This window comes from Xiphophorus maculatus, chromosome 16, assembly GCF_002775205.1.
Source record: "Xiphophorus maculatus strain JP 163 A chromosome 16, X_maculatus-5.0-male, whole genome shotgun sequence".
NCBI classification, from domain to species: domain Eukaryota; kingdom Metazoa; phylum Chordata; class Actinopteri; order Cyprinodontiformes; family Poeciliidae; genus Xiphophorus; species Xiphophorus maculatus.
In genome coordinates, this window is record NC_036458.1 from 13,223,811 (window position 1) to 13,248,931 (window position 25,121).

Here is a 25,121-nt window from a genome sequence, read left to right on the forward strand (position 1 = left end):
CAGAAATACACTAATCAGGGCCAGGAGGCGGGTCTTAGCATTGTCAATCAATTTCGTGTACGCGCTTTTGGTCGTGCCTGTGAGTCTAAACTCGGGGCGTATTAACCCAATTCCCTGTTCTCTTCCGTGTGTCGCACCCTCTTCTCTCCTCCTCGGAGAAGCTTTTCGGGGTGGAGCAGCCCTGCCAGCAGCTAATGTTTAAAAATGGAGCTCGGTGTCAGTCAGTGATAAGAAATAATGAAGAATTTCACACCATTTGTCGCTTATATCGCATCGCCTTGTCAGTTGACTTAATAAGCCAACGTAGCGCCGGGCAGACTGATCCTTTATGGCGGGTCTGTCGTACCTAGTGCTCCGGTTCTCGGGCTCCGCTGGTCGGACGTACGGAGTGTTTTGCAAAGGCTTGACGAGGACTTTGTTGATATTTTTTGATCTGGCATGGCGGCTGAGAATCAGATTTCCTTATATATACCTCGTCGCTTCTATGGTGTTTAATGTAAGACTTCAAGTAAGTAGTCTCTTACTTTCTTGTATACCAAAACTTCTGGTTTGGCAGTCCTGCTTTGCTCGTCACCATGCCAACAGCTGTTAAAAAGGCCTTAGTGTTGAATTTGTGTTGTCGTTGTGGTTGCTGACTAAATGTCTGCTGAGCTTTTAAAGAAGTGTCTCCTTTTGAAGTTAAACTTTCAATTCATCTTAGATTAGTTGAAGTTAAAGTTGGATTTACTTTAAGTTCTGGCTGTAGTTTAATTAATCTATACTCTTTGTTTTAATTTCTGTTAATGAAGATTTGCCCATTTTTAAATTCAATTTCTTGTTATAAACATGTAAGGATATTTAATGTAGCAAAACTAACTCATATATTGAATGTAATTGCCAAACACCAAATTTTTACAATATGACATTTAAGATATTTCCTTTGTTCTGTTTAGTGATACGCTTAATTCTAAGATATATTTTACTTATCTTTTTACACTGAACCAAATTATTGGTTATAAATGTAAGTTATAAATTAATTTGAATGTTTTTTAACAGTGTTTTTGGGGTTCATTAATGAAAGAACGTATCATTTAATTTTAAGAATTAAATTAAGTTTCAATTTCCTGCAGATTTTCTGTAATCCTGGTTTTTAAGTAGAGTCTGCAAATTTTTATTGGTTCTGATGTTGGGACCATTTCAGAAGCCTAACATTAGCCTGCTCCATCCTTTCCCAAAGCACCTTTGTTCTGTGTTTTGGTATCATTGTGGTGTTTTAACATCCAGTCATGTCTAAATTTTGTCATCTAGTTGTAGACCTGAGGGGAAGCTAATGAGTTTCAGGATTTCATCCGATGCTTGAAATGTGTTATCAAGACATGACCCTCAGCATGATGCTGCCAACACCACACTTGACCGTTGAAACAATATTCTGAACTGAGAGCTTCACCTTAGCTTCTCTAAAAGTGGTGGCCAAAACTTTTCTTCAGAAGGCATTTGGTTTGTCCATGTGTAGTCGCAAATGTCAGTAAAGCTTGAATGTACCGGTTTTAGAGAAAGGGTTTCTTTCTTCCTTTACTCTATTTCAGTCCAATTTAAGACTTTAATTGGATAGTCACACTGGGGTTTCAGCAGTTTTTTTTACCCATTTCCAACTAGTTAAAACTCAGCTGTTGTTTGGCAGCGAGTACAAACATCAGAACTGGTTTTGGAATGGATTAATCATGCTTCTGGAATGGCCCTCCACAGCCCCACCTCAGCCTCATGGAAAAAATTTAAGGACTATGTTTTAAAACATTTTGAATTAACTTTTCAAATAATAAAAAAAAGATTTTAACTAAAAATAAGAGTGGATGTCTGTATATATAATTCTGATTCTGTTTGGATTAGAGATGAGGAAAAGTGTCCATTCATTTCATGGTTTTAAAGATCATTGTAGTTGGCTGTTATATTATGCTTGCATTTTGAAAAAAAAAAAAATGGTTACCAAAAAATTAATTAAAAGTAAACAAAAACTTACTGGTATTCATTTAATTTATTACATTTGTTTGTGTTGTTGTTTTGGAAAAAGAAATAATTAACAATGACTGAAATTTTAAAACTTAAAAACACTTAAACATTATGGATTCGCATGAAGTTGGCTTGCAAAATTTTGTCATACTGTCTTTTTGACCAATAACCTGCAAATAACTTCCAAAATTAAATATAAACAAAGACTTTATCTCTTCACAGGTTCATATTGAAATCCACTGAAAACTCAACACCTACTTTCTTTTTAAAAAAAAAACTTAAATCTGTGAAAAGCAAGAACTGCCATGCTACAGCCATCAAAAGATGTGCAAGCGACACATCTGAACAGCGACGTCGAAGGAGAGGACACCCAATCCTGCATGCCGGTGTGACAATGCAATACAGTGAGGCGGCTGCTTGTTTTCAGCAGTTGTCGTACGAGCTCGGTGCCTTTGCAGAAGAAGGACAGAATGGATGTTTGTCAATGTGAGACAAGGTGACGAGCGACACGTGGAGGGAAAAGAGGCCTTGCAGCTGCTGAACCAGGAGCTGTTCGTGGGGACTTAAACATGAAATAAAACGATTGTGGCTGTGAAACTTTGTCGCTTACCCTTTTTAGTGTGTTTCAGTCATGTTTGTTTATCAGTAGTGTTGCATCTCAAAATTAAAACCTGAACACAGTTCAGTTTACTTTACAACAGGAACATCTCAGCATGACATGAACAAGCATGTTTAATTTGTCTTCGTGACACTGCGGTTGGCTTCAGCTGAACAAACGGTACATGTTCTCTCTCTCACGCAGACGATGCTCCATGTCTTGCACTGGCGATTGCACTTGCAGGTCGTCACGGTTACTGTTTTTGCAAACCAGTAGCACAAAAGGGGACACGTTAGTAAAAAAAAAATAATAATAATTTAAAATAATGCGAAACATTTTGATGCTGCAGATTTATTTGAGCGAGTCGGTCTGGAGATTTGTACTGTCAGAACTGATTGTGAGAATGATCAAACTGGAAGAAATAAATTTGTAATATCACAACTATCTGATATATTTGACTGTTCATTTTTAATAATTGTTATTTTTAGAAATCTTTAAAGGAAAAAGGTACACGTCTGGAAAAACAATGTTTAACTAATACAACATAATGTTTTTAAAGATAGTCAGTTGTAATGTTGAGATAGAATGTGTGGAAAAAAAAACATACTTTTTTTTCCACAAATGATAAAAAGTTGGAAAGTTTCTTTCTTGTTAATCAGTTGACTGCAAGCTGACTTCCGGAGCAGAAAACCTGACTAATAAAGCAGTTAATACCTTGTTAGACTTGTGCTACTTTTTAAACAGCAATTTTTTTTCATTAACGATTTATTATGTATTTTTACACGTCAAAATAACAGCCATTTGTTTTTCATAGTAATATCTCACAGCATTAATTTACGAATGAACAAAAGTGAATTTAAAATGGGAAACATTTTCCTTCATTAACATTTATGAAGTTATGCTGCGAGCCAGCTTAATCAGATATGCTTTTCAGACGTGATGATGTAGTGACATCAGCTGACCACCAGAGAGAAGCAGCTAGTCACAATAAGAGTCCCGTTTACCATCTTTTAACATTTTTGTGTGTGAAGTGTTCCTGAAGCTAAAATTAAAAGAATTAGAATATAATAAATTTTCCTATTTAAAGCCTAACTAAAACTGTTTCCCATACTTAACTAAATTATTAGGCCCTATCTAAACAAGCTTCCAATTTAAGTCAATTTAATAACTACTCACTCCCTCATGTAGTTGCCAAAATGTAATCTGTAAAGTTATTAAATTATTCGCTCTGACGGCAGACAGCAGCATAAAAACCATCATTGGCCGGCAACTGTCTGTCTCGGTCTGATTGGCGACCAGACCTTGCAGCACACTATCCAGCATGCCTATCTTTATTTTTTTCTGTTAGAAACAGAATTTATTTCTCAGAAATTTGGTGGGGGGAATTTTAATAGGGTTATCAAAGAGGACAGATGAAAGAATAGCTCTAGAAACGTTGTTTTGTCTTCATCCTAGTTTTTGCCAGCCACCATACTCTTAGAAAAAAGCCTTTAGCATTTTTAGCATCTGAAGCAGCTTGCATGTTTTATTTAATGGAGTATTATAGAGTGATAAAGCTACAAAAGGAAATGGCAGGGGTTCAGTTACAATTGCAATGCAGATGTGAATTATTTGTTGTGTGACATACGTATCTATTCACTGATTCTAAGACCTTTTTAGTATGATTTATGGAAACAAGTCATCTCTGTGTAAGCTGTACTGTCAAGACACAGCTACAGTAAAAAAAAAAACACATGTTTTTATGACTCAGTTATCACATGCAGTCATGGCAAAAATAAAGTACACTCTATGTTAATTCCAGGGTTTTAAAGTGTGTTATAAATATTGTTTAAATACATTCGGTTCAGTTTATTTACAAAAAAAAATTATATGTAAATTTAGTCCCTTTATCATTTGCATGTGTTCAAGAGCTTACACAACTGTGAAAAATCCAAACAATGTCTCAATAATAGAATTAGTGAATTTAATGAAAAACCAAGAGATCTCTGTTTGCATTTGTGGAGATTCCCTCACCTCAGCATGCTGCATGCTTCACACTGGATGCTTCATACTGGAAGTGGAACTGACGTCATGATCTATTTTCTGATTGACTGAGCTATATGATAACTCTGGGGCTGTAATAGAGCTTTGAAATTGAATCCCCATATTCCTTACAGTATGTTATGTACAGGAGATCTGGCACAGCTGGACATTGTGAATTTCACACCCTTATTCCCAATGCATATGCCCTATTCAATTGTAAAACAGTTTTTACAAAGAAAATTCTTCTTTTAAAACTACTTACAAATCAATTTCTTCTCAAAGTTGGTTAATTATACAAAATACCAAGACAATTTTACAAATCCGATCTTTATTTTTGTGTTGATAATTGTGGTATTGATATAAATCTTTTCAAAATAATATTTGCTTATTTGTTTAATGTAGATCATCATACATGCTTATCAAGTTACCTTTTTCACAAAATGGCAAAACCTGTTGCCTTTTCTCCCTTGAGATGTTACAACTACCAAAGATAGCGTTTCAGAACCAAGTATTACCCATATATAAGTGTCGCCACTTCCCAAAAACATGTTTTCTTGTTATGTTAAAAACTGTATGTCAGTTTTGTCTATTAAAATAATCTCTTCTGAGAATATAAATACCCGAGCTGACAAAATCACTAGGTTGTGATGTATTTGATAAATTCAAAAAACATCAATAATTTCAATGGACATGGCAGACGATGCATAATCAAAGGAATATCAGGCGTTATGATATTCAAAGTTGACCTAAAAATGAAATCAAAGAGCTGAAGGACTAGAAGAGAAGGAAGCAAAAGGAAATGTGAAAGAGGGAGGTGGGGTATTTTTTTATTTATTTGCAGCAGTCACTTTGCAGGCTTGAAATAGGTCAGGAAAAAAAAGAGAATGCAAATATGGGTGTATTTTGGTAGGTGTCAGTGTGACATTTTGTATTACTCATACTTGAACTTTCTTGTTTGTAATTAGAAAAAGCTGGACAGCTATAATCCAGTTTGTGTTTCTTTTTTTTTTATGTGATTGTACATTAATACTTTAAATGTTTTCAGAAATTTGTCTTCATTTAGGACCTTTATGTAAGCATTGCTTCTTGCTGACATGCTCTCAAGGTCTGTAATGTAAAGTGTATTCAATAATATGTACATATTTATTCTTTTTATAGTTTTACCATTCAGAATACAGCATATGTAAACCTGTAAAGACTGAAATATACGATTAGTATTGACTCTATAGTTTGTTTTGTAATTGAGGAAGGATCTGAAAGACATATTCTTCAGAAATAGGAGCTCACTCCCAGCTTTACGTTCAAGGTCTCAGACAAACACTGCTGCCTTTGTGAGCCCAAATAAAGACTCCACTCATATGTGCCTTGGACGCAAGAAAATCAACTCAACATTCCCCTTCAGTGAGATGGTGGCAGGAAAGGCATGGTCAAGAGTGCAGAGCTGGGCTTTAAAATGTGGAGACTGAAAGAGGAAATCCTGCCACTCTGAGCGTCCTGTGACCTTTGACACTCAAAAAAAAAACACACGGCCTCACCCTAAAAGTCCACTCTGATCAATGGTCACCGCGGGAAGGACATGCCTGACCCGGTCACATCCTTTGGTTTGGCTACATGTGTAGACTGATAAGGCAATGTTAAATTATACAATTTATCCAAAATCAATCAGTATTATAATCTTCAAATCAATCAAAAAGAAAAGTTCCCAAAGTTTCCATTGAGTGATCTCGATTAAATAAATGAAGCACGAGGAGATTTCTGAAGAAAACAAAAAGAAATAAAATAACAACAGAAGCAAATATCAAACAGTCATAAAGAAATAGATTTTTTTTAATTTTTGTCAAAACCAAATTATTTAAGCAGAGGGACAATATGGCCATATCTGATATTCAGACATATCACCTCAAAGTAGGGGTGGTTTTTGAATGACTAATTTCCTAAAACATGTAATCATTTCATGAAAAAAAAACCCAAAAACATCTTCACATCTAAAGATTAATAAATCAATAATAATGCAGACAAATTTAATAGTTAGTCATGAAATATTTAAAGACTGCATGAGGTTTCATGTTAACAAAATTTGATGACATAAGGTTAAAAGATTCTTTGTATGGCTAGGAGAAACTTTTACTATCTTTTAGCGGCTTTCAAACAAAAATCAAGATTGTGTATTTGTCATATTTTGAATTACCGTAAACCACTTGCAGGAAAAGAGTTTTATTTTGACTCAATCCTGTAGTGCAGCGAGGACATTTAGAACTGACCTGCAGAAAAGCAATTAAAGTAGTTGAAAAGTCAAGGAAGAGTGTGTGAAGTGCATAAGTGTATTTACATTAGGGCTTGCTAGAGTTTTACAATAAGCTTCAAATTACAGGCATTTATTGAAAGACTTAATATGCTAAAATACATTTCAGCATAGACGGAAAACATCTCTGCGATTTATGGTAGAGTTGTCAGGAAGCTGATTGCATGAGTAATTACTAACATGAGGGGCAAGAGGCTCTAAATGCAAGAGGTGATCAGCCTCTGGGAATTTCTGTGGTGATTGGAGCATATGAAGTGCTTTGACTGCTCAATCAGGTCACGTGAAATCGGTCAGGAGCAGAGCAGACGTTTCCCATGATGGCTGGCCTAATCTGCCAGACATGCTCCTCCCTCAGGGTACGCACCCTCTGCAGGACGCGACGCATCCCCACACATGTTCACTTCAAGCCCCTTGAACTGGGGTCACTTTAGGGCTTCTGTTTGAAAAATCTCAACACAACCTCGTAGACTTTACACAATGAGAATTTATTGTTTTTATTATTAAATTCTGTATCTGTTGACTTTTGTTCACTGCAGAGGGGATTTGGGCCAGACAGATATTTTAATTATAACTCATCAACACATCAACATTGTTTGAAAGCTCCAGAAATATTATTGTTTTTTTTTTTATTTGTAATTGAAGAAGCATGCTCTTTGTGAGGGAAGTGGGCTGTAAAATATGTAACCTCATTATTCTCCAACTGTGACACAAGTCCTAGTGGTCCTTTAACTATCCTTAGAAATGTTGGAATCAACATTAAACAATGTAACAGAAAAATTCATGTAGAGCTAATCAGAACCAACAGGTAAAACATTATTGAAGACTATTAATCTTTGGTTCAGACATACTCAAAAGAGAATTTGAGGTTATTTAGAGAGCTCCCAGTGTGAGTCAAAGTGGACAACAGTGATGGCAGCTTTTTATGCTGAGTTCAATCACTTGCAAGCCAACTTATCTGTGTTGTTGCTGCAAATTGGAAAACCAGTGCAATTAACTAACTCATCTGGTTAATGACCATGCCAGCTGTGTAACAATATTAGATAAAAATTTGTGCAATAAATCTTCATCCAATATAGAAACTGTTCTTCAGTCCCAAACTAATAGAGCCTAGCCTTTCCTCTGGTACATATATTTCTATATTTTTCTGTCCCATTCCTTGCATGGTTAAGTGAAAGTGCTTTTTTTCCTTGATGCTTTTTTTCCCTCAAATATTCCATTGTTCACGCATGACCCTCATCCAAATCTAATTTTTAGGATCTGGATTTGGGTTATCCAGTATAAATCAGGAGTGATTTAACTGGACCCAACATGCATTGTCTAATTATTCGGACTTGCAGAAAGTAAATAGTTTGAGTTGTTCTGTATCTGCTCAGTTCTTTTCTGCATTAGCAAAAAACAAAAAAACAAAACTGAAGCTAAAGGTTAAGGTGAAGAAGACTGTTGACATTTGCATCAAAGATTGGGAATCTCGGTCTGATCATATCTGAAGCAGAAGAAAAATATGTTTCCTCTAAAACGGAGACAAGCAATCCTTCCTGTAGATGAAATAACGTCAGACGGACTGCTTATGTTTGGCTGGATAATATATTTTTTTGTTTAGACTGAGGCGGAGACATTTTTCTCAAAGTGACACCTACGAATAAACGAATGAATAAATTACAACATCTGTTCATGCTTGACCACTGGAGTAATGTGCACAGGAAGTGAGACCCCCTCCTTGCCTGTGGAGGAAGGAATGCTATAATTGAAACCACATGTGTCAAAGAAACAACTTCTGAAAATATCTCTGAGTGTGGATGTCATCCAGAAGTGCCCAAAATCCAGACTGGAAATATTCTTTCATACTCTGGGCTGTGACCTATTTGTGTGTCTGCGTGGTACATGATGGCTAGCAGCAATGTGTGCAGCTGAGTAGTTAAATTAATTTGATGAATCACTTTTGGAGACATTTCTGGGCACCAGTGCCTCACAGCATCCTCAAAAATCATTCCATGGTGGATTTGATATGTGTTGCATATTTAAACACCAGAGCTCATGTTTGGACTGAAATATCAATTGAACTCTTTATTACAAGTTTTGATGTTAAATGTCTAGTACATTTACTTGCATATAAGATATTTTACAAAGCTATTTAACCACTGAATTGTTAATTTAATGAGATTTAATTCTAATTAAAAAAACAAACAATTATGTACATGTTGTCATAATTAATCAGCTAAAACCTGCCACAGCATATAAATGTAAGAGTACTTTGTTTTGGAGCACTTCATGTTTTCACAGGCTTAAAAGTATAATACAAAGGAATATAAAATACAGAGCTGTTCTTCATCTTGAGACATTGCACCATAATAAACCTGATTTTTGATCCCCAAAGATTCACCTAGTATAGTATTCACACACGTCTTTAGCATATGTCCTTGCTATGTCGCATTTAATATTTTACCTAGTGCACAGTTGTTGGTTTTCCTTGCATTCAGAACCCACAAATGTGTTGTGCTCTATTGTTATATAGAAAACAAATGAATTAATAAATTTACTTATCAATAGTGTTGAGGTAGAAAAAGCATTATTCAGAGGGGGTCCAGAGATATCTATAGATGGGCATGAATACGTTTCTAAGTGCCAGCTTAATTGGAAAGGAATATGTGGAAAATCAGCTGAGACTCAGTGGTTTAGATAAATACAACCAGCTGGACAGGACTAGAGCAGATAATGCCAACAGGCACACAGAGAGACGATAACTCCCCAAGTGCATATTGTTCTGAACAGTGCCCAGACGATGTACCGTATATTGATAATGAAGTGCATCACTGGAGTATCTACTTAGGACATCCACCGTGTCATGGATTATGTTATGATTTAGAGAGGTATCTAATTAGAAAACATTGTTTTTCCAGACTGAGACTGCCGGTGGCTGCATGTGTTCCCTTTACCCTAATGTTCCCAATAAATGTCCAGTGAGTCAACTCTCGTCTCCTTATTCATAAAAAACCCGCAAAGTTTTTGAAACTTTAACAACAAAATGTTTATCAGTTTGTGAAGGATGGTGAGGATGAAGACCAAACTTGATCAATTTTGACTTTATTCAAATTTCCATCTAAAATGAAGCCATTTTATACTTTGTTTCCCTCCATCTACTACCTGGTATGTCCTTGGTCATTTTCATGACCATTTGCTTATTTTGGACTGGAATTTTATTTATTTATTTATTTTTACTAAAAACAAAAAGATCCAGTCTTTTGAGCACAATATTTGTTTTTATTAGTAATATATCTGGTAAATATAAATGACTAATTTCAAAGTTCTGAAATTAAATATATATATTTTAAAAAAAATCAAACCATACATTGCCTAAAATATAACGAGTTTACAGTATCTATTAGGGTGAATGCCGCTTTGAGTCACGTGACGGCTGATCAACGCTGACGCGCAGCTAGAGCTGTGCAGCATAGCTGGGATTGGATTAACACGTAACACTCACAAAAACAATCAGAAACTGGTTTCCTGGGGAAAACTTCAAAGTAAAAGCCTCAGTTTTAAGACTCCGTCGCATATTCTATAGTGAGTCCCGCTGCCTTTATTCTGATGCAAACAGACTCAACAGCGGGCTCTATTTCCGGTCAGAGCGTGAACAGCTTTACTGCAGCCGTCTCATCAGCCGCTCTGCCTATACTAGTGGAGTGAAGGCGTATTTAGAGGGATAACGAGCGCCACTGTGAGCTTAAAGACAATCTGCCGCCGCTGCAGAGACCCGTCGTTCAGTACCGGACGGACACACGGGCCCCGGAGGACGGGACCTGGGACTGTGTGAGAGGGGTAAATGGCCACAATATCTCCTGAGAGGAGACGCTCCTGCCTATGAGACTACCTGAACGCCAAATGCGTCCTGGAAAATAGGACGTTCACCCAGGAGTAAAATAGACGCATCGGAAGTTTCTCTGTACGATTTTTCGGGAGATTTAGATTTTTGCCCGCTGCAGACATGGACGAGGATAACCAAGGTAGACTCAATTATTCCACGCAATTCACACCTCTGATATATTTCTGCTTTGACCTATTTCCATCAGCATTATTGCTGTTATTAGTCATTAGCACATGCAGCATCACAACACTAATAGTATTTTCTAGGACTGACGTCCCAAATGGAAATGGTATTTTCACCGTGAGATGGTTTCAGGTTCACTTTGACGGGCTCGCTCCATGTGTGCTGGACAGGTTTAATTAGGGCAGAAAGGCTGACCCGGACTTGACAGGTGATGATTAAGACTCAGCAAGGCCATCCGGTGTGAATGGATAAGTATGCGTGATTGACAGGGCGTCACTGTCATTACTGAAGACTGGCGCTGAAGTGAATGGAGGTGTTTCTCTGCGCCTTCGCCAGCTGTGCCAACAGGTCTCCTTTATGTTTTTATGGTCACTGAAGCAAATAAGGTGGATTCATACTGACTGAATAAAAAAAGCGTTAAGATCTTCAAGAGGAGGCATTCCAAAGATTTGCCTGGAAAATGTTCGTGTTTTTGTAGACTATACAGGGCAATTTTTGGAAGTGTAGCACACTTTTAAAGTAAACGCAGATGTGCAAGCTCCAGCCCTCTGACTAAACAGTATGCAATGAAACTAGATCCATAAATATTTGTGCTGCATCTCTAAATATCTTTCAGTCATGGCCAGCTTAGTAAGTAGGAATTCCCCCTAAACTGATTCGGCACAGGCTAGAGTCCAAAATTTAAATATTTAATAAACAGATTTTGCAGAGCCTTTTTTTTGTTTTGCATAAAGGAGCAGTGCCTTGCAAAAGTATTCAGACCCCTTGTACTTTTACACAATTTGTCACAAACTTCAATGTGCCTCATTGTTTCCAGTACAAAGTTTGACTTAATCTTGAAGGACAATGATATATGGTTTTCAAACATCTTTTTTTTAATCAAAGAAACATATGAAAAGTGCAGCATTCATTTTGACCCCTTCTATCTGATACCCCTAAATAAAATCTGATCCAACAAACTCTCTTCACAAGTCACAAAATTGTGTCCACCTGTGAATAATTTAATCTAAATATAGACCGGGTACATAAACTGTGTTTTAGCCTTTGAAGGTTTGTCAGAGAACATTAGTCAACTAGCATAATCCTGAAGACCAAGAAACAGATCAGACAGGTCAGGGAGAAAGTCTTTGAGATGTTTCACACATGTAAGCTAATGTCCCAGGCATCTCTTGGCACATTGCTTTATCCATTGTCTGAAAATGTAAAGTGTATGGCACAAATACAAACATACCAAATGTTGGGCGTAATCTTTAACTGACAAGTAAAATGTAAGAGAATATTAATCACACAAGCTGACAAGAGGCCAATGGCAACTCGAAGGTGGCTTCAGAGATTAATAGTTGTTCAAGTGTAAGACTGTTGACAGGACAATAATTTTGATGGCAACTATAAAGTAAAAATAAAACGGGTTTTGTTTAAAGTTTGTCATACACATTCCACGTATGGAATGTAAAAAACATGGAATAAGGTGCTCAGGTCAGAAGAGACCAAAATTATACTTTATGGCCAACATGCACAACAGATTGCATTAAAGAATTCACAATAAACAAAAACATTCCCATTGTGAAACATGATGGTGGCACCATCATGCTGTGTGGCTGCTTTTCTTTAGTAGGGATTGGAAAACTGAGCAGATCTGATAAGAAGGTGAATGACTAAATACAGAACACTAATGGAAGCAAACATCTTATACATTAAGACATTGAGACTCAAGGTTCACCTTCCAGCAGGACAACAATCCTAAACAACAACACTTTAGTCCGAAATAAGATGGTTTAGCTTAAAACATGGACCCAGTGAACGTCCAGACTGTTGAAAGAAGTTCTTTGTCCTATCTGAGGAAATTTCAGTCTCTTAATATGAAAAGCTGATAGATGTATCCTCAAAGACTTACAGCTGTAATGAAAGGTAGTACTATGAATGGGGATCTGAATACAACAGCACACCACACTTTTTAGTTGAGAAATTAGAAAACCACCTTACTATTCTCCAGTGTTGTAGTACTCGAAAACGGTCTTGGTCTCGAGACCGGTCTTAAGACCATTTTTTGATAGTCTCGGTCTTGTCTCGGACTCGACCACATTCGGTCTCGGTCTTGTCTCGGTCTCGGACATTGAGGACTCGGTATTTTATTTCAAGACCGGTCAAGACCACAACTGTGAAAATAACGCTAAATCATCAGTATCAATTTCTTTAAGATCCTTCTTTTTATTGGATGCACTCCTGATTCAAATCCAAGCAATAACCCGTCTCATTGGTAAATGCATGTTGTTGTTTTTTTAACTGCTGTCGCCCCACCCCCTTTCACCTTGAGCGCGGACTGCAGCACTTCGATTGAAAGTTACAAGTGGTTGTCTGAGAAGGGGATAAGATGTCGGCCAAATCATCGGTTATAAAATTTGGCTATTTAAATCACAAACAATACATTTGTAAAGCAACATTGAGAAAAAAGCATACAGCGCAATGTAAGTTCTGCAGTGCTTCACTATCAGAGACGGTGGGGACTACGTCCAACTTTTATCGACACCTTGAAAGAAAGCACAAAGAAAGGTAAGCTGTGTGTAAAAGTGATATTAGGAAAGCTAGCAAGTTAACGTAAGCAATTTCCTCGGTATCAAAATTATTCTACCCGGCCATCACACAGTTCTTATTTCAATATTAGCTACACATATTAAGTTAGCTAAAGTTATATATGTATGCTTTATCTTTTAGGGTGAATGTTCTCCTTTCTTATCCGCTATTTGCCACCTAGCTTGATGCACAAGTTGTCACCTAGTAGTGTTTGTGAAAACATGTCGGACATTACTGATTTAATTTAAAGAAGTGTTGATTCGTGTTGTGCATGGACAACGCTGTTTCAATTACAGCTTTCCTGAACATGTCTCCGTATTTCTGTCGGCTTCATGAGTGGATTGCAGCACATAGGTGGAAGCAGAGCAAAAATAAAAGTCTGAATAGATAATCGTAATATATTTTGGTTCTTGTTCAATACTTCTCATGAAGGAGAAGACTGATGTGGAAGTCTCTACCTATGTTTATTAATAACCATAATAAGGTGACGTACGTAACCATGACAGAACAATGGTTCGTAATGGTTCTGTCAATAAGTCACCATGACAGAACGTAATGGTTCGTAATGGTTACGTTCTGTAACGTAACCATGACAGAACGTAATGGTTCTGTCAGCATGTGCTGGCTTGTGCTGGTGGGTAACCCCAATGTCTCCAAAGCCATCATATATAATTTATTAATGTGCCAAACCTGATATGCTTAACCTTAAATAAGTTGTATTTTCTTGCATTGGTCCTACAATTAACATTATTAAGGGAAGTAAGCAAATGCAGTTAACCTTGAGAGACTGAGTCGACTGGACATATAATAACATCCTGTTCCTAAGTTAGATTTTTTCTTTCTCATGAAAAACAATTATGAGACAGTGAATGAATTCATTCACTGTCTCATAATTATGAACTAAGGTCAATGTAAGTTACATTGACCTTAGGAGCTGGATATAGCTCCTGACATTGAAGATAAGACGTGGAGGTGATGCTCTGTTGTTTGGCTGTGGGAACTAGTCTATAGATATAAGCAGAGAGTGAAGAGACTAATATGCCTCACCTTATGAAAAATTAATAAATTAGTTGCTTTGTATGGATATAGGCAAATTACTTTTAGAAACCACATTGTTATGTTGCCATTTACAATTTCAGGTCAATAAGTAACTTTTTACCAGTTCACTCTCTATGGTTCATACCATATCAGTCATTTAACTTACTTGTTTATCCATTTCAAAAATGTGATGGCCAAAATACCATTGATTTGCATTTTGTTTATCTACATGCGTTTCTAGTAACATTACATTACACATATTTGACATGTATTTGTAAAGTTCCTACTTATTTTTAAGGTTGTTTTCTTATGTAATTGATGTTCATATGATCAGATAAACTGATTTCTATGTCCTATTTATTAGGTTCCTGGAATACAAGGCAGGGCAACAGAGTGATGTCACACAGCCAACAATATCGTTATTTACACAGAAAGTGCAGCTCTACAGCCCACAATCGCCAAGGCAGCAAGCCATCAGTGAAGCCATTGTTCAAGATTTGATCATTGGATGTTGTCTGCCCCTCTCCCTCGTGGAAAATGGACACTTTAAACACTTTCTTGAAGTCCTGGACAGTAAATACACACCAATCTCTAGAAAAACAGTTTCTGAGAGACGAATTCCAGAATTGGTCAGAAAAGTCAAGGAAACTGTCTTGGAGAAACTGAAGACCCAGTCGTCTGTGTCATTAACAACTGACCTTTGGTCTGATCGCAGGCTACGCTCCTTTCTTGGGGTGACTGCCCATGTGTGCTACAAATCTAAAGATTGCTATGCACTTGAATCCTACCTGCTGGACTGTAGGCGTTTTACAGGGAGGCATACTGGAGAGCACATTGCGTCTGCCTTTGAGGAGATCACTGAGGAATATGGTATTCGTGACAAAATTAGCTATATCATAACAGACAATGCACCCAATATGAAATGTGCTTTCAAAGTACACATGCCCCAGCAGCAATCTGATGACAGTGAGAGTGAAGAGGATAATTTAGATGACGAGCACTTGTGGGAGGACATTAATTCAGAGGAAGACATTGACTTACCATGGTCATCTGGTGAACGTCTTTCCTGCTTTGCACACTCTCTCCAGTTAGTTGTGCATGATGGTATGAAGGAGGTCAAGACCATTTCTCGCACCATAGCAAAAACGTCAAAGTTCGCAACCCTTTTACATAGCAGCTCACAATTTAAAGATAAGTTTGAGGCTGCATTTGGCACCAATAAAAGTGTTCCAGCTGCAAATACAACTCGTTGGAACAGTACATTTAAACAAGTACAGGCCCTTACAACTCTAGAACACAAATCACTCAGTGAAATGTGCAACAAAGACTATGAGGATGTCGTGTTCAGTGCGCGGGAGTGGAACCAGCTAAAGGAGCTATGTATAGTTCTTTCTCCATTTGCTGAAGCAACAGAGCTGACCCAAGGGGAAAGATCAGTGACTATTAGTATGGTGGTTCCAACTGTACTGGACTTGAACACACACCTCCTCAAGATGGAGGAGACCCGAATGCAGTGCCGGCCGTTGGTCAGAGCCCTCCAGCAGTCTCTGGTGAAAAGATTTTCTGGAATCTTTACAAAAACAAACATGGCCAAAGACAGTGGAAGAGAGGAACCTTTTAACCATGATGTGTACTTCTTTGCTGCCATGCTGGATCCACAGTTTGGCTTAAGCTGGGTGGATTTAGATGTTACCAACGGAGGTAATGCAGCATCGGTGAAGAAGTTCAGAGATGAACTTAAGAAGACACTGACAGGTTGGTATGCATTTTTCTTTGCTGAAAAAAAAGTCTTATTTGCAAAATTATAAATTTTAAAATGTCTCAAATTCGTAGCACATAAAGCCTTAAATCATAAAGTGGAATTTATAGTCTTCTTTTCATCAGTTTACTTTTGTCATAAACATTATTTTGTACACTCAAAGTTCTTGAAAACTAACACAGTCATTGTGTTTGTGTTTTTCAGACACATTGATCTTTGGGGTGGAGAACATGGAGAGTACAGATGACAAGTGCTCAGAAGCCATGAATGTGGATCCAACCAGTCATTCGCCACCAGCCAAATGCCCTCGACTTCTGTCACGCTACAAGGCACATAAGAAGCACAGCTCCTCTGTCCAGAATTCAAGTATTGCAACACAATTAAACAGATACTTTAATAATATAAGAGACTGTGACAGTGACAATGCTCTTGCCTTCTGGGGAGAAAACCAGTCCAAATATCCTCAACTGCACAATTTGGCTTTGAAAGTGCTATCCGTCCCTGCCTCCTCTGCACCAGTGGAAAGGGTTTTTAGTCGAGGAGGCATTGTAATGAGACCCCATCGTGCACGTTTAGGTGCAAAAATGCTGCAGTCTCTAATCTTTCTGAAGTGCAATGAAACCTTACTTTAAACTAATTTTATGTATCACCTACTTTATTTCATCCACTGTTCAACTACATGGTTATCCTTGTTCTCGAGTTTTGCCATTGACATTTTCTAAAGCTTTGGCGTATTATGAAACTGCTTCCAGTTGTATAATTTTATTTTTGAAACGCATGCAGTTGGGCCTCTAAATGTCAGATTTCTTTATTATGTATGTTATGTATAAGTTGCTACATCCATTCAACAGCAGAGTTAAAGATGCAGTATGTAACTTTGTTAAAACAAAAAAATATCTTTGTAAAAGTTATATAGTTTTTTTTATATATTTATGTCACTATGTTGTGTCAGTATGTTATGAGACCGACAAGCTGTGAAAATATTGAGCTCCTCTGCCTTTTCTCCATGTTCCCAGTGCTAACTGGAGAAATACACTGCTTGGTCAAAAACAAACCATCTGATCCAGCAAAAGGGTCTTAGAACTGATAAAAGTCAGTCATGTTTTTGTGCACGTATTTCAATGGGGTTTGTATTTCTGCAGATGGCAGTAGTCGCTCAGGGAGGAAGTGAAGGAGATCAATCTTTTTTTCAACAAATTATCTGTCTCATAACATATTGTCACAACTTGGTGATAGATATAGATTTATTTAAGAAAAGTTATATAATGTAGCTATAATCTGTATACGAGAGAGAAACGAGAGAAATGATTGGCATTTTTTCAGTTTTACATATTTGCACATGGTTTTGAAATAGCACATTTAAAAACAACATAAATGTATGTACTGTTCATGAAAGGCAGAGAAAATACTATTTTGATCGACTTTGATTGTTTGAAATTCTGTGATTACAACATAGAAGTACTAAATAAAGATGTTTATGTTTATTCCAGTTCTCTGTGTAAAATATCTAGGTGTTTTTACGTGAATGTGGGTCTTTTAGATCAATTTTAGTGATTTTGATCATGTTTCACATTTTATTGTCACATACTGGCGCTGGTCTTGGTCTTGACTCGGTCTCGACTTCCCTCGGTCTTGGTCTTGACTTGGTATCGGACCCTAAAAGTCTTGGTCTTGTCTCGGTCTCGATACACTCTGGTCTTGGTCTTGTCTTGGTCTCGGGTTAGGTGGTCTTGAACACAACACTGCTATTCTCTCTTACTTCACAGTAATGAGCTACTTCATGTCACTTAAAACCCTATAAATTTCATTAACATCTGTAGCTTTAATGTGAATAAAAGTTAATGCAGTATGAATGCTTTTGCTATAAAATTTTGTACTCCTACCAATAACAAGCAATTTCACCTAAAGGGGATCCTGTCCCACTTAACTGGTCCTGCTCCTAATTTAGCAAACTCTATATAGCTCTGTTATCAACACCTAGTCATAATCTCCAGGTGAGACACACTTACTCCAGTCATCTCTCCTTTATTCATCAAAGGTTGTTCCGCACCACATGTTCAGTCCGTGCAAAGTTGCAGGGTATGACTAATTGCAGGAGTGATGCATAAGTTGCACCTGGACGTAACGCTTGGATTGTGCTGTGTTCAGTCTGCCTGACTTTCATTGGTGTTGCACATAAGCGTGGCCCCCTCAGAGAGACGTATGCTGCTGTGATGATGAACAGGAAGTGCTGACAATAGCCCGGAGCATGTAAACACATTGTCACATATTCAGAGCCACAGGATAAAGCACACAAGTAGTATTTTGCTCTGGAGACTGATATGTGAATCACAAGGAGAGTGACCATGAATGTCTTTGCAAAAGTGTTAGGTAGAATATATAATCTACCACATGCTGCAAAAATCTATATAGATACATATGGTTTTTTTTGCCTACAAATGCTTTAATTTGTTCTCTTAATTCAAACATGCTCTTATCAAACATGCCTACACCAGAGTCACCAGCAGAACAGGGAGCTGTGAAGGAGCACTGAATGGGGAGTCATGCTGGGTACGATTACAGGTGCTGAATCCGTACAGGGTGATGCTTAATGTTGGTGGCCTTATGGTCGACAAGGTTCAGTATGCGACTGTCGTCACTACAAGTGTGGCTCACACTTCTCCAGGCCACAATTTGGGAACAAAAAGTGACAGACATAGTGAGGTACTGTGTGTCAAAGGGAGACGAGGGTGAAGATGGGAAACACGTGCTACCACACAGGGTGAAGTGTAGTTGTAACTTGAGTGGTGAGATGTGTTTTTCTTTGTGAGGAGGAGGCGGGATGAAGTGCCAGAACCAACATGGAGAATTGCCGATGAAGTATGGAGCAATGCCAGGGAAAGGCAGTGAGGCAAAGATGCAGTGGACTGGATATTCTGACTGAACCAATTCTGCAGAGTTTCTGTCAGTAAAAGTCCGTCTGCTCTGTCATAATTAACTTGGCGAACAGCAAGTGGCCATCCATGACCATCTCTCAGACCAGGTCAGGCTTTCAACAGGGATTCATTTCTTTTTCAATTTCTCCCTTTATGACTTCTACTTAAGCCTGAAATATTTGCTTTGAAAAATGATTTGTGAAACCAATCTTCTCTTTTTAACTATTCAAGTAACAGAGCTGCAATGTCTTTAGGTTGTTCTAGTTATGTAGAATGGACTGTCATCAAGTTTTTTGTTTATTTTTACTCTCCTGTATAAAAGTAGAGTAGTTCATCCAAAAAAAGATGGTTTGTAATTAGGTTCCCATCGTCATCTGTCCACATGTCCAAGTGTCCTTTGGTATGATTTTATCCTAAAAAACGGCAAGTGTAGTTTTGTTCCACTAATACAAAAAAAAAAGGTTTTCCCTGTGTTTCTTTCCTTTTCTACTATCCATCAGGTGTTTGTCATGTAAATGCTTTGTCATTTCAAACTTCTCTACTAAAGTTACTAAAGATCTTTCCCTTAACGCTGAAATTTTCAAAAGACTTCTAACATTTCTGAAAGCATGTTCCAAAATAGATAGAATTTGAAAGCTCAAAGCTCGAACAGAGCAACTTCATTCAGGCAGCAAGAGAGAGTAAGATTTAGAGCAGATAACAGAATGGCTAACTGTGGACTTGTCTTGGCATGAAGCAGAAAAAATGCCTCTTTCTAAATATGTTCTTTACAGTCTTGCTACCACCTCTGACTTCATTATTAAATGATTTACTGATGCAAAAATGAGCCAACTTTGAGAGAGCTGGCCATGGTCATGAATATTTATCTCCATAATTTATCAGAATAAAGAGATATAAACTGTTCCGGAATGATTAAGTATATGCATCTGAAATTATTTACCGAAATGAAAAAGGGTTAAAAACACAACACATGGTCTTGCTGCATAATTTTGTGGCTGGTCATGGTATAAGCAAAACTGAACAGTTACACGAAACAAGCTCTAAAGTTTTTGGTTTGACACGTGCAACTTTCAGCAACACAATGGCTTATTTTACTTATTCTTTTCTTGTCCATGAATGCTCTACAGACAAACAAAAGTCAACAAAGTTTTGTTAAAGTCAGACAGATCAAGCAAAAAATAGCATCCTGCAAAACATGTTGGTTTTGCGTGATCAACTGTGATAGTCCATCAAATGCACACACACACACACACTCTGCTCCTGCTGCTTCAGTGTCCACTTTTAATTACCCGTTGAGTTGTGGAAGCAATTCTGAACAATTCTCTGGGTTTTTATGATAAAGCCTTGCTTCTCTACTCTGATTCTGGCAGCAGACCACTCTGTTTACACCCTGTGGAACCAGAAATTTAAAATTTGCAGCTTTCAGTGCGTTACAGTGTGTGGTTTGTAGGGTTTTATGACACATACAGGCGAACTCGGGCTGTTATGAGCTTGGCATTAAGATCTCAATCATTCATTTGCCAGCTGTAGGAACAAGCCAGCAGCTTCTTGCTTCATGGAAAAAAAAAACTAATTTTGTGCAGTAATAAACAGAGGGACACCCTGAAGCAATCCAAGTAGCCTGCTATTAAAGTATGCTTTCATATAAATTTCTAGCCTGTTTTCTATCTTTGTCCACATTAGACCAGGCTTTCACCTGGTGTGTCTGCTCCAAAAGAACTGCTGGTTTGAGGAAGCTGATAGAAAGAAACACGCAGACAGAGTCTGTGGAAATGCACGAGAGCCCTGCAGGATGTCAGGGAGCAGCAGTGGAGCATGTAGTTCAGCTGAGGGTTTCTCTAAAGTCGTGCACAAAACACAAGGGGCCCTCACTGAGACACATTTTTAGTCCCTTTCACTCACTACAATCAGCTGCGGGTATTTGACCTGGTTTGAATTCTGACCTTCACCATTTCAACAAGTGTGATACAGTCCTACTATGAATCATTACTTGAGACCCAAAGATTTAGTGAATAGTATTTGTCTCCGATTTACTTAAAAAGACAGCATGAAAATTATTTATTTCCCTAAACTGAACATTTGCTCTTTAAACCGCTAAATTTATTCTTGCTTCTGAGATTTGCACATTTGGCTGTACCAAATAATATGCAAACTCATGCACTCTGTTAAAATTGCCAATAAAATTTATTTGGGCCTTGGTCAGTTTCTGGTGTCAAGGCATTTTAAAAATTCTGGCTCCAAAACTTATAGAAATTTTTCATCTTACCACCACAGTCAATCCAAAATTCCCTGTCATCTCAGTATGTAGACTCGTATTACTGAACCAAAATGTGTTTTCTCTCAGTCTACTCTTCTGCCAGTTCTTCCCAAAAACTATCCTTTTACCTGTGCAAAATAAACCAGCATCTGCTTTAGAGGTTCCTGGGGGATGGCTGCATTTTGAACCCCTAAAGTATGATTCATCTCTGTTTAACAGTTTGTCTCGTCCACTGTTTTGACAGCTATTTTCTCTTGCTCATCTTTCCTCTTGGTGGCCATATACCAGCAGTCTGACTCACCACGGCTCAGTCGATACCTAGATGTATGTGGAGAGGTTAAAGACGTCTTGGCTTGATTGGAAGTTCGGCACAAAAGTGTTTGCGTTTCATCTCTAATGAAAAGGCCAGTTACCACAAAGAGCCCATTGTTGAGCTTTGCTTTCAAAAAGATATCTGATCGCACGTGACAATTACCCATGACGTTGCCTGATTGGCTTACATGGCACTCTGCAGACCTTTGCAGCAGACAGACCCATATGGAAATCAGATTTGAGTTTGCACGCTTCTGTGCAAATGTTTCAGGTGAACATGAGGCCACTGTAAATTCTGAAGCTCAGTTCTGCTTTGTAAACAACTTTAAATCATTTAACATGTAGCCAATAGCTAGGCCCAATGTTTATGTGAAGAATTGGAGAGGGAAAAAAAACATAGTAGGAGTTTTCAAATGAGTTTCAGTTTCCCCTTCATGAGTTAGCTGTGCAGTAAGGATCTACAACTCAACATATCCGCACACTGGATTCTTTGTAATTTTAAGTCTATCAAGGGGCTCATAGATGGGATTCAAACAGGGTTAATTTTCTCAGTGGAAAGTGTAAGCAGTGCCTATGAAAACTCCCAAAAGTCATGCACAGAAATAAAACTTGGACAAGTAGTATCCTCCTCTATTTGATGGACCCTTATGGAATGTCTGGGTTCATGGCTTCCAATAAAGTGTGTTAAACGTGTGTGTAGGCAAAGTAGTTTAGGTTTATTGAAAAAAGGAAAGAGAAGCAGAGCAGAGGTGGCAGGAAAAGGAGTGCTGGAACAGTTATGTAAGAGCACAAAGATTGTTTAACCTACAGGAAAATATGTATTTCTTTGAGAGTGTTTGTGGATTCAGGACTTTGCACTCTGCAAATGCAACACATTATTAGGATGTCGATAGTAGACCCTGACCTTCACCGACAGCTGGATTTTTGGGAGCCTAATTTGGGGGGGGAAAAAATCAAAGCTGGTCATAAATTAACTGATATTTTGCATCTATACAGGACCGTGATTATGTTCTTTGAACAGGACAGTGGTACTAGAAGACTGGAGTTGGAGTCAGGTTTCCATGCCAGAATTGTTCTGAATTAACTGCATTCAACTTTACCATCAATTATGATATTTAGATGTGACATTGTTAAGTGAACTAAAAATAAAGGTTCACTTGATATCCAGACTCATGTTTGGAAAAAAAATAAAACCATTTATCAATTATTTTACACTTTATACTTATCTGCTGTTTTTTTGTTGATCTATAAAGCAGCAAGCCGCACAGAAAAACTTCTCCATAACCATATGCTGCACCTATGACCGGCTCTATCGGACTGTATGGCCGAACTTGTCAGATTCTGTCCAAAAACCCCAAATCTGTGGGCTGCTGCATTTAGATCACAAATAGGAGAAAAACACTGCGGTTCTGTTCTGATTAAAATGTGAATCATATACTTGTTTATACCATTTAATTCAAAAGAATTAAATGGTATTCTATAGTATGTATGGATTTAATGCTTTATGGGAGCTCAGGCTCCTTCATATGGGGACACAGGCTGCCAAAACACAGACTGATCCTTCATCTCAGTTTTACTAAAGCAAAGTCTGATATTCCAGTTCACCTTTCTATGTATCCATTCAACTCTTGGACATCTAGTTTATATATTTGAAGAGGCTCTCACCTCCCACTCACCCTCCAACTTCTAAAGCCTGGTAAACCCATCTGCTAGTCCAGCTTTTGAGAAGCTGGACTAGCAGCTTCTCAAAAGACATTAGTAACGCTCAGTGAATTACAAACATGCTTAATGTGTCAGTAAACTGTAACAAAACTCCCATAGCTTGTGCAATGGTCCAGACTTAATATCCTGCCTCTCATGTCTTGTTTGCTGTTAGATCTTAAACTCTTATTGCTTTCACAATGGGTGTAATTGCATTGCTGGTGCAGTGAAAAGATCTGACGATGCTGCAGTCGTGTCGTCGTGTCTCATCAATGACATCGTGCAACCGAGAAAGGCAGCAGGTCTCTAACCAAGGAGCACAGACTCTTGAGCAACCTGTTACTGTGCATTTCTGCTTGTGTGTGTTTACAATGTTCTGTTCGTACCTTGAGACAGTTTATATATGCCCAGTGGAGGGAGATGAAGAAGTGGAACAGTTTAAAAGTGCCACTGACAGCTGCAGTCAGATCCCTAAAGTGGGTTAGTAGTACAAGGCTCATCCTGGCTGTGCATGTCCTGTTCTACTCTTCTTATTATTTATATGAGCTTGTATGCAAAAGTAAATGTATATGCATGGCTGTCAGTGTTTTCACATGCATTTATATTGTGTGCGCACCTTCCTCTTTAGAGGATTAAACAAATGTAGAAGATCAAGTAGGGAAAGCTACGGATGGCGGTGGATTATAGGTCAAGGACTGGAGACCTTCTTGGGACTTTTACATACACACACATGAATACGTGCAGTCATTGTTTAAAGAACAGGAACCCATTATGAATTCTTGGATTTTCCATGTTTTGATCTATAAAGAGTTTTACAATCGCCTTTTGCTGATGGAACACTTACTTTGTTCCTATAAAATTTCACAAGGTTGGGGCATAAAGAGAAAGGGATTTTTCATAGTTTGAAATGATTTAAGTCTTGAAACTAGAAGATTCCACCAGGTCTTTATTTAAAATGTCCTAGTATGTCAAAGAAAAAAATATTCTGAGAATTGTTAGTTCCAAAATGTATTTCATCACTCATTCTATGATAAATTATTGGTTAACATAAAAGGAAATTCCCAAAAGTACTTAAAAGATGAGTTTTCAGTTGATTTTTTTCTGTGGTATTATACGATAAACCATTCATTTATTCCACAGGGATATTTTTAAAACATTTTTGTGTTTAAAAATACAGAAAAAATGGGGACTTTCCTCAACACTTGGAATGCCACCAAGTGTTGTGGTTAGTGTATATGCTCACAAAAAAACAGAGAAAAAAGATCAATACTTTCCCTGTGTTTTCAGTTTTTTGTGTGATTTATGATCCGTTGTTATCATTTTAACAATTTAGAGGGTTACTTTTACACAACCCTCTCAATACCCTTATATCTTTCAAAGAAAGATGACCATTGTTGGTGCTCTGACGACTGCAATTTATTAAATTAATAGCCTTAAAGGTGAGGGGCTCAAGAACCCGGACGAGCTCTGATAAACACTTGTTTCCAGCAGGACGATAGCAGCTAAACTCATGACCCCTGTTGAGGAACCCTTATCCTTTCCTTTGCTCTTCAGAATGTGTAAATTCTCTCTTCCTGTGCACATTTTCACAGTCGTAGCACATAGAGAACATAAA

General features: G+C 37.7%; 2 protein-coding genes across 3 annotated transcripts in view; both read left to right on the plus strand.

Moving 5' to 3' along the window:
* The first annotated feature begins 119 nt into the window (after positions 1-119).
* On the plus strand, positions 120-3,028 carry LOC102226078 (small integral membrane protein 10-like protein 2A). The gene is made up of 2 exons (XM_005808871.3): positions 120-508; positions 2,209-3,028. The coding sequence occupies exons 1-2, from the start codon at positions 329-331 to the stop codon at positions 2,227-2,229; spliced, it is 201 nt and encodes a 66-aa protein (XP_005808928.1). The 5' UTR covers positions 120-328; the 3' UTR covers positions 2,230-3,028.
* Positions 3,029-10,562: 7,534 nt separating this feature from the next.
* Positions 10,563-25,121, plus strand: part of LOC102226583 (cytohesin-3) — a 46,133-nt gene continuing 31,574 nt past the window's right edge. Inside the window, exons 1-3 of one of the 2 annotated variants that reach the window (XM_023348858.1) lie at positions 10,563-10,909; positions 14,927-16,317; positions 16,526-17,805. In XM_023348858.1, coding sequence (XP_023204626.1) covers positions 15,480-16,317; positions 16,526-16,953 — 1,266 coding nt within the window. In that variant the 5' untranslated portion in view covers positions 10,563-10,909; positions 14,927-15,479 and the 3' untranslated portion in view covers positions 16,954-17,805. Of the gene's footprint in view, positions 10,910-14,926; positions 16,318-16,525; positions 17,806-25,121 lie in introns of those variants that run through there. The other variant, XM_005808873.3, reaches the window with a different exon arrangement.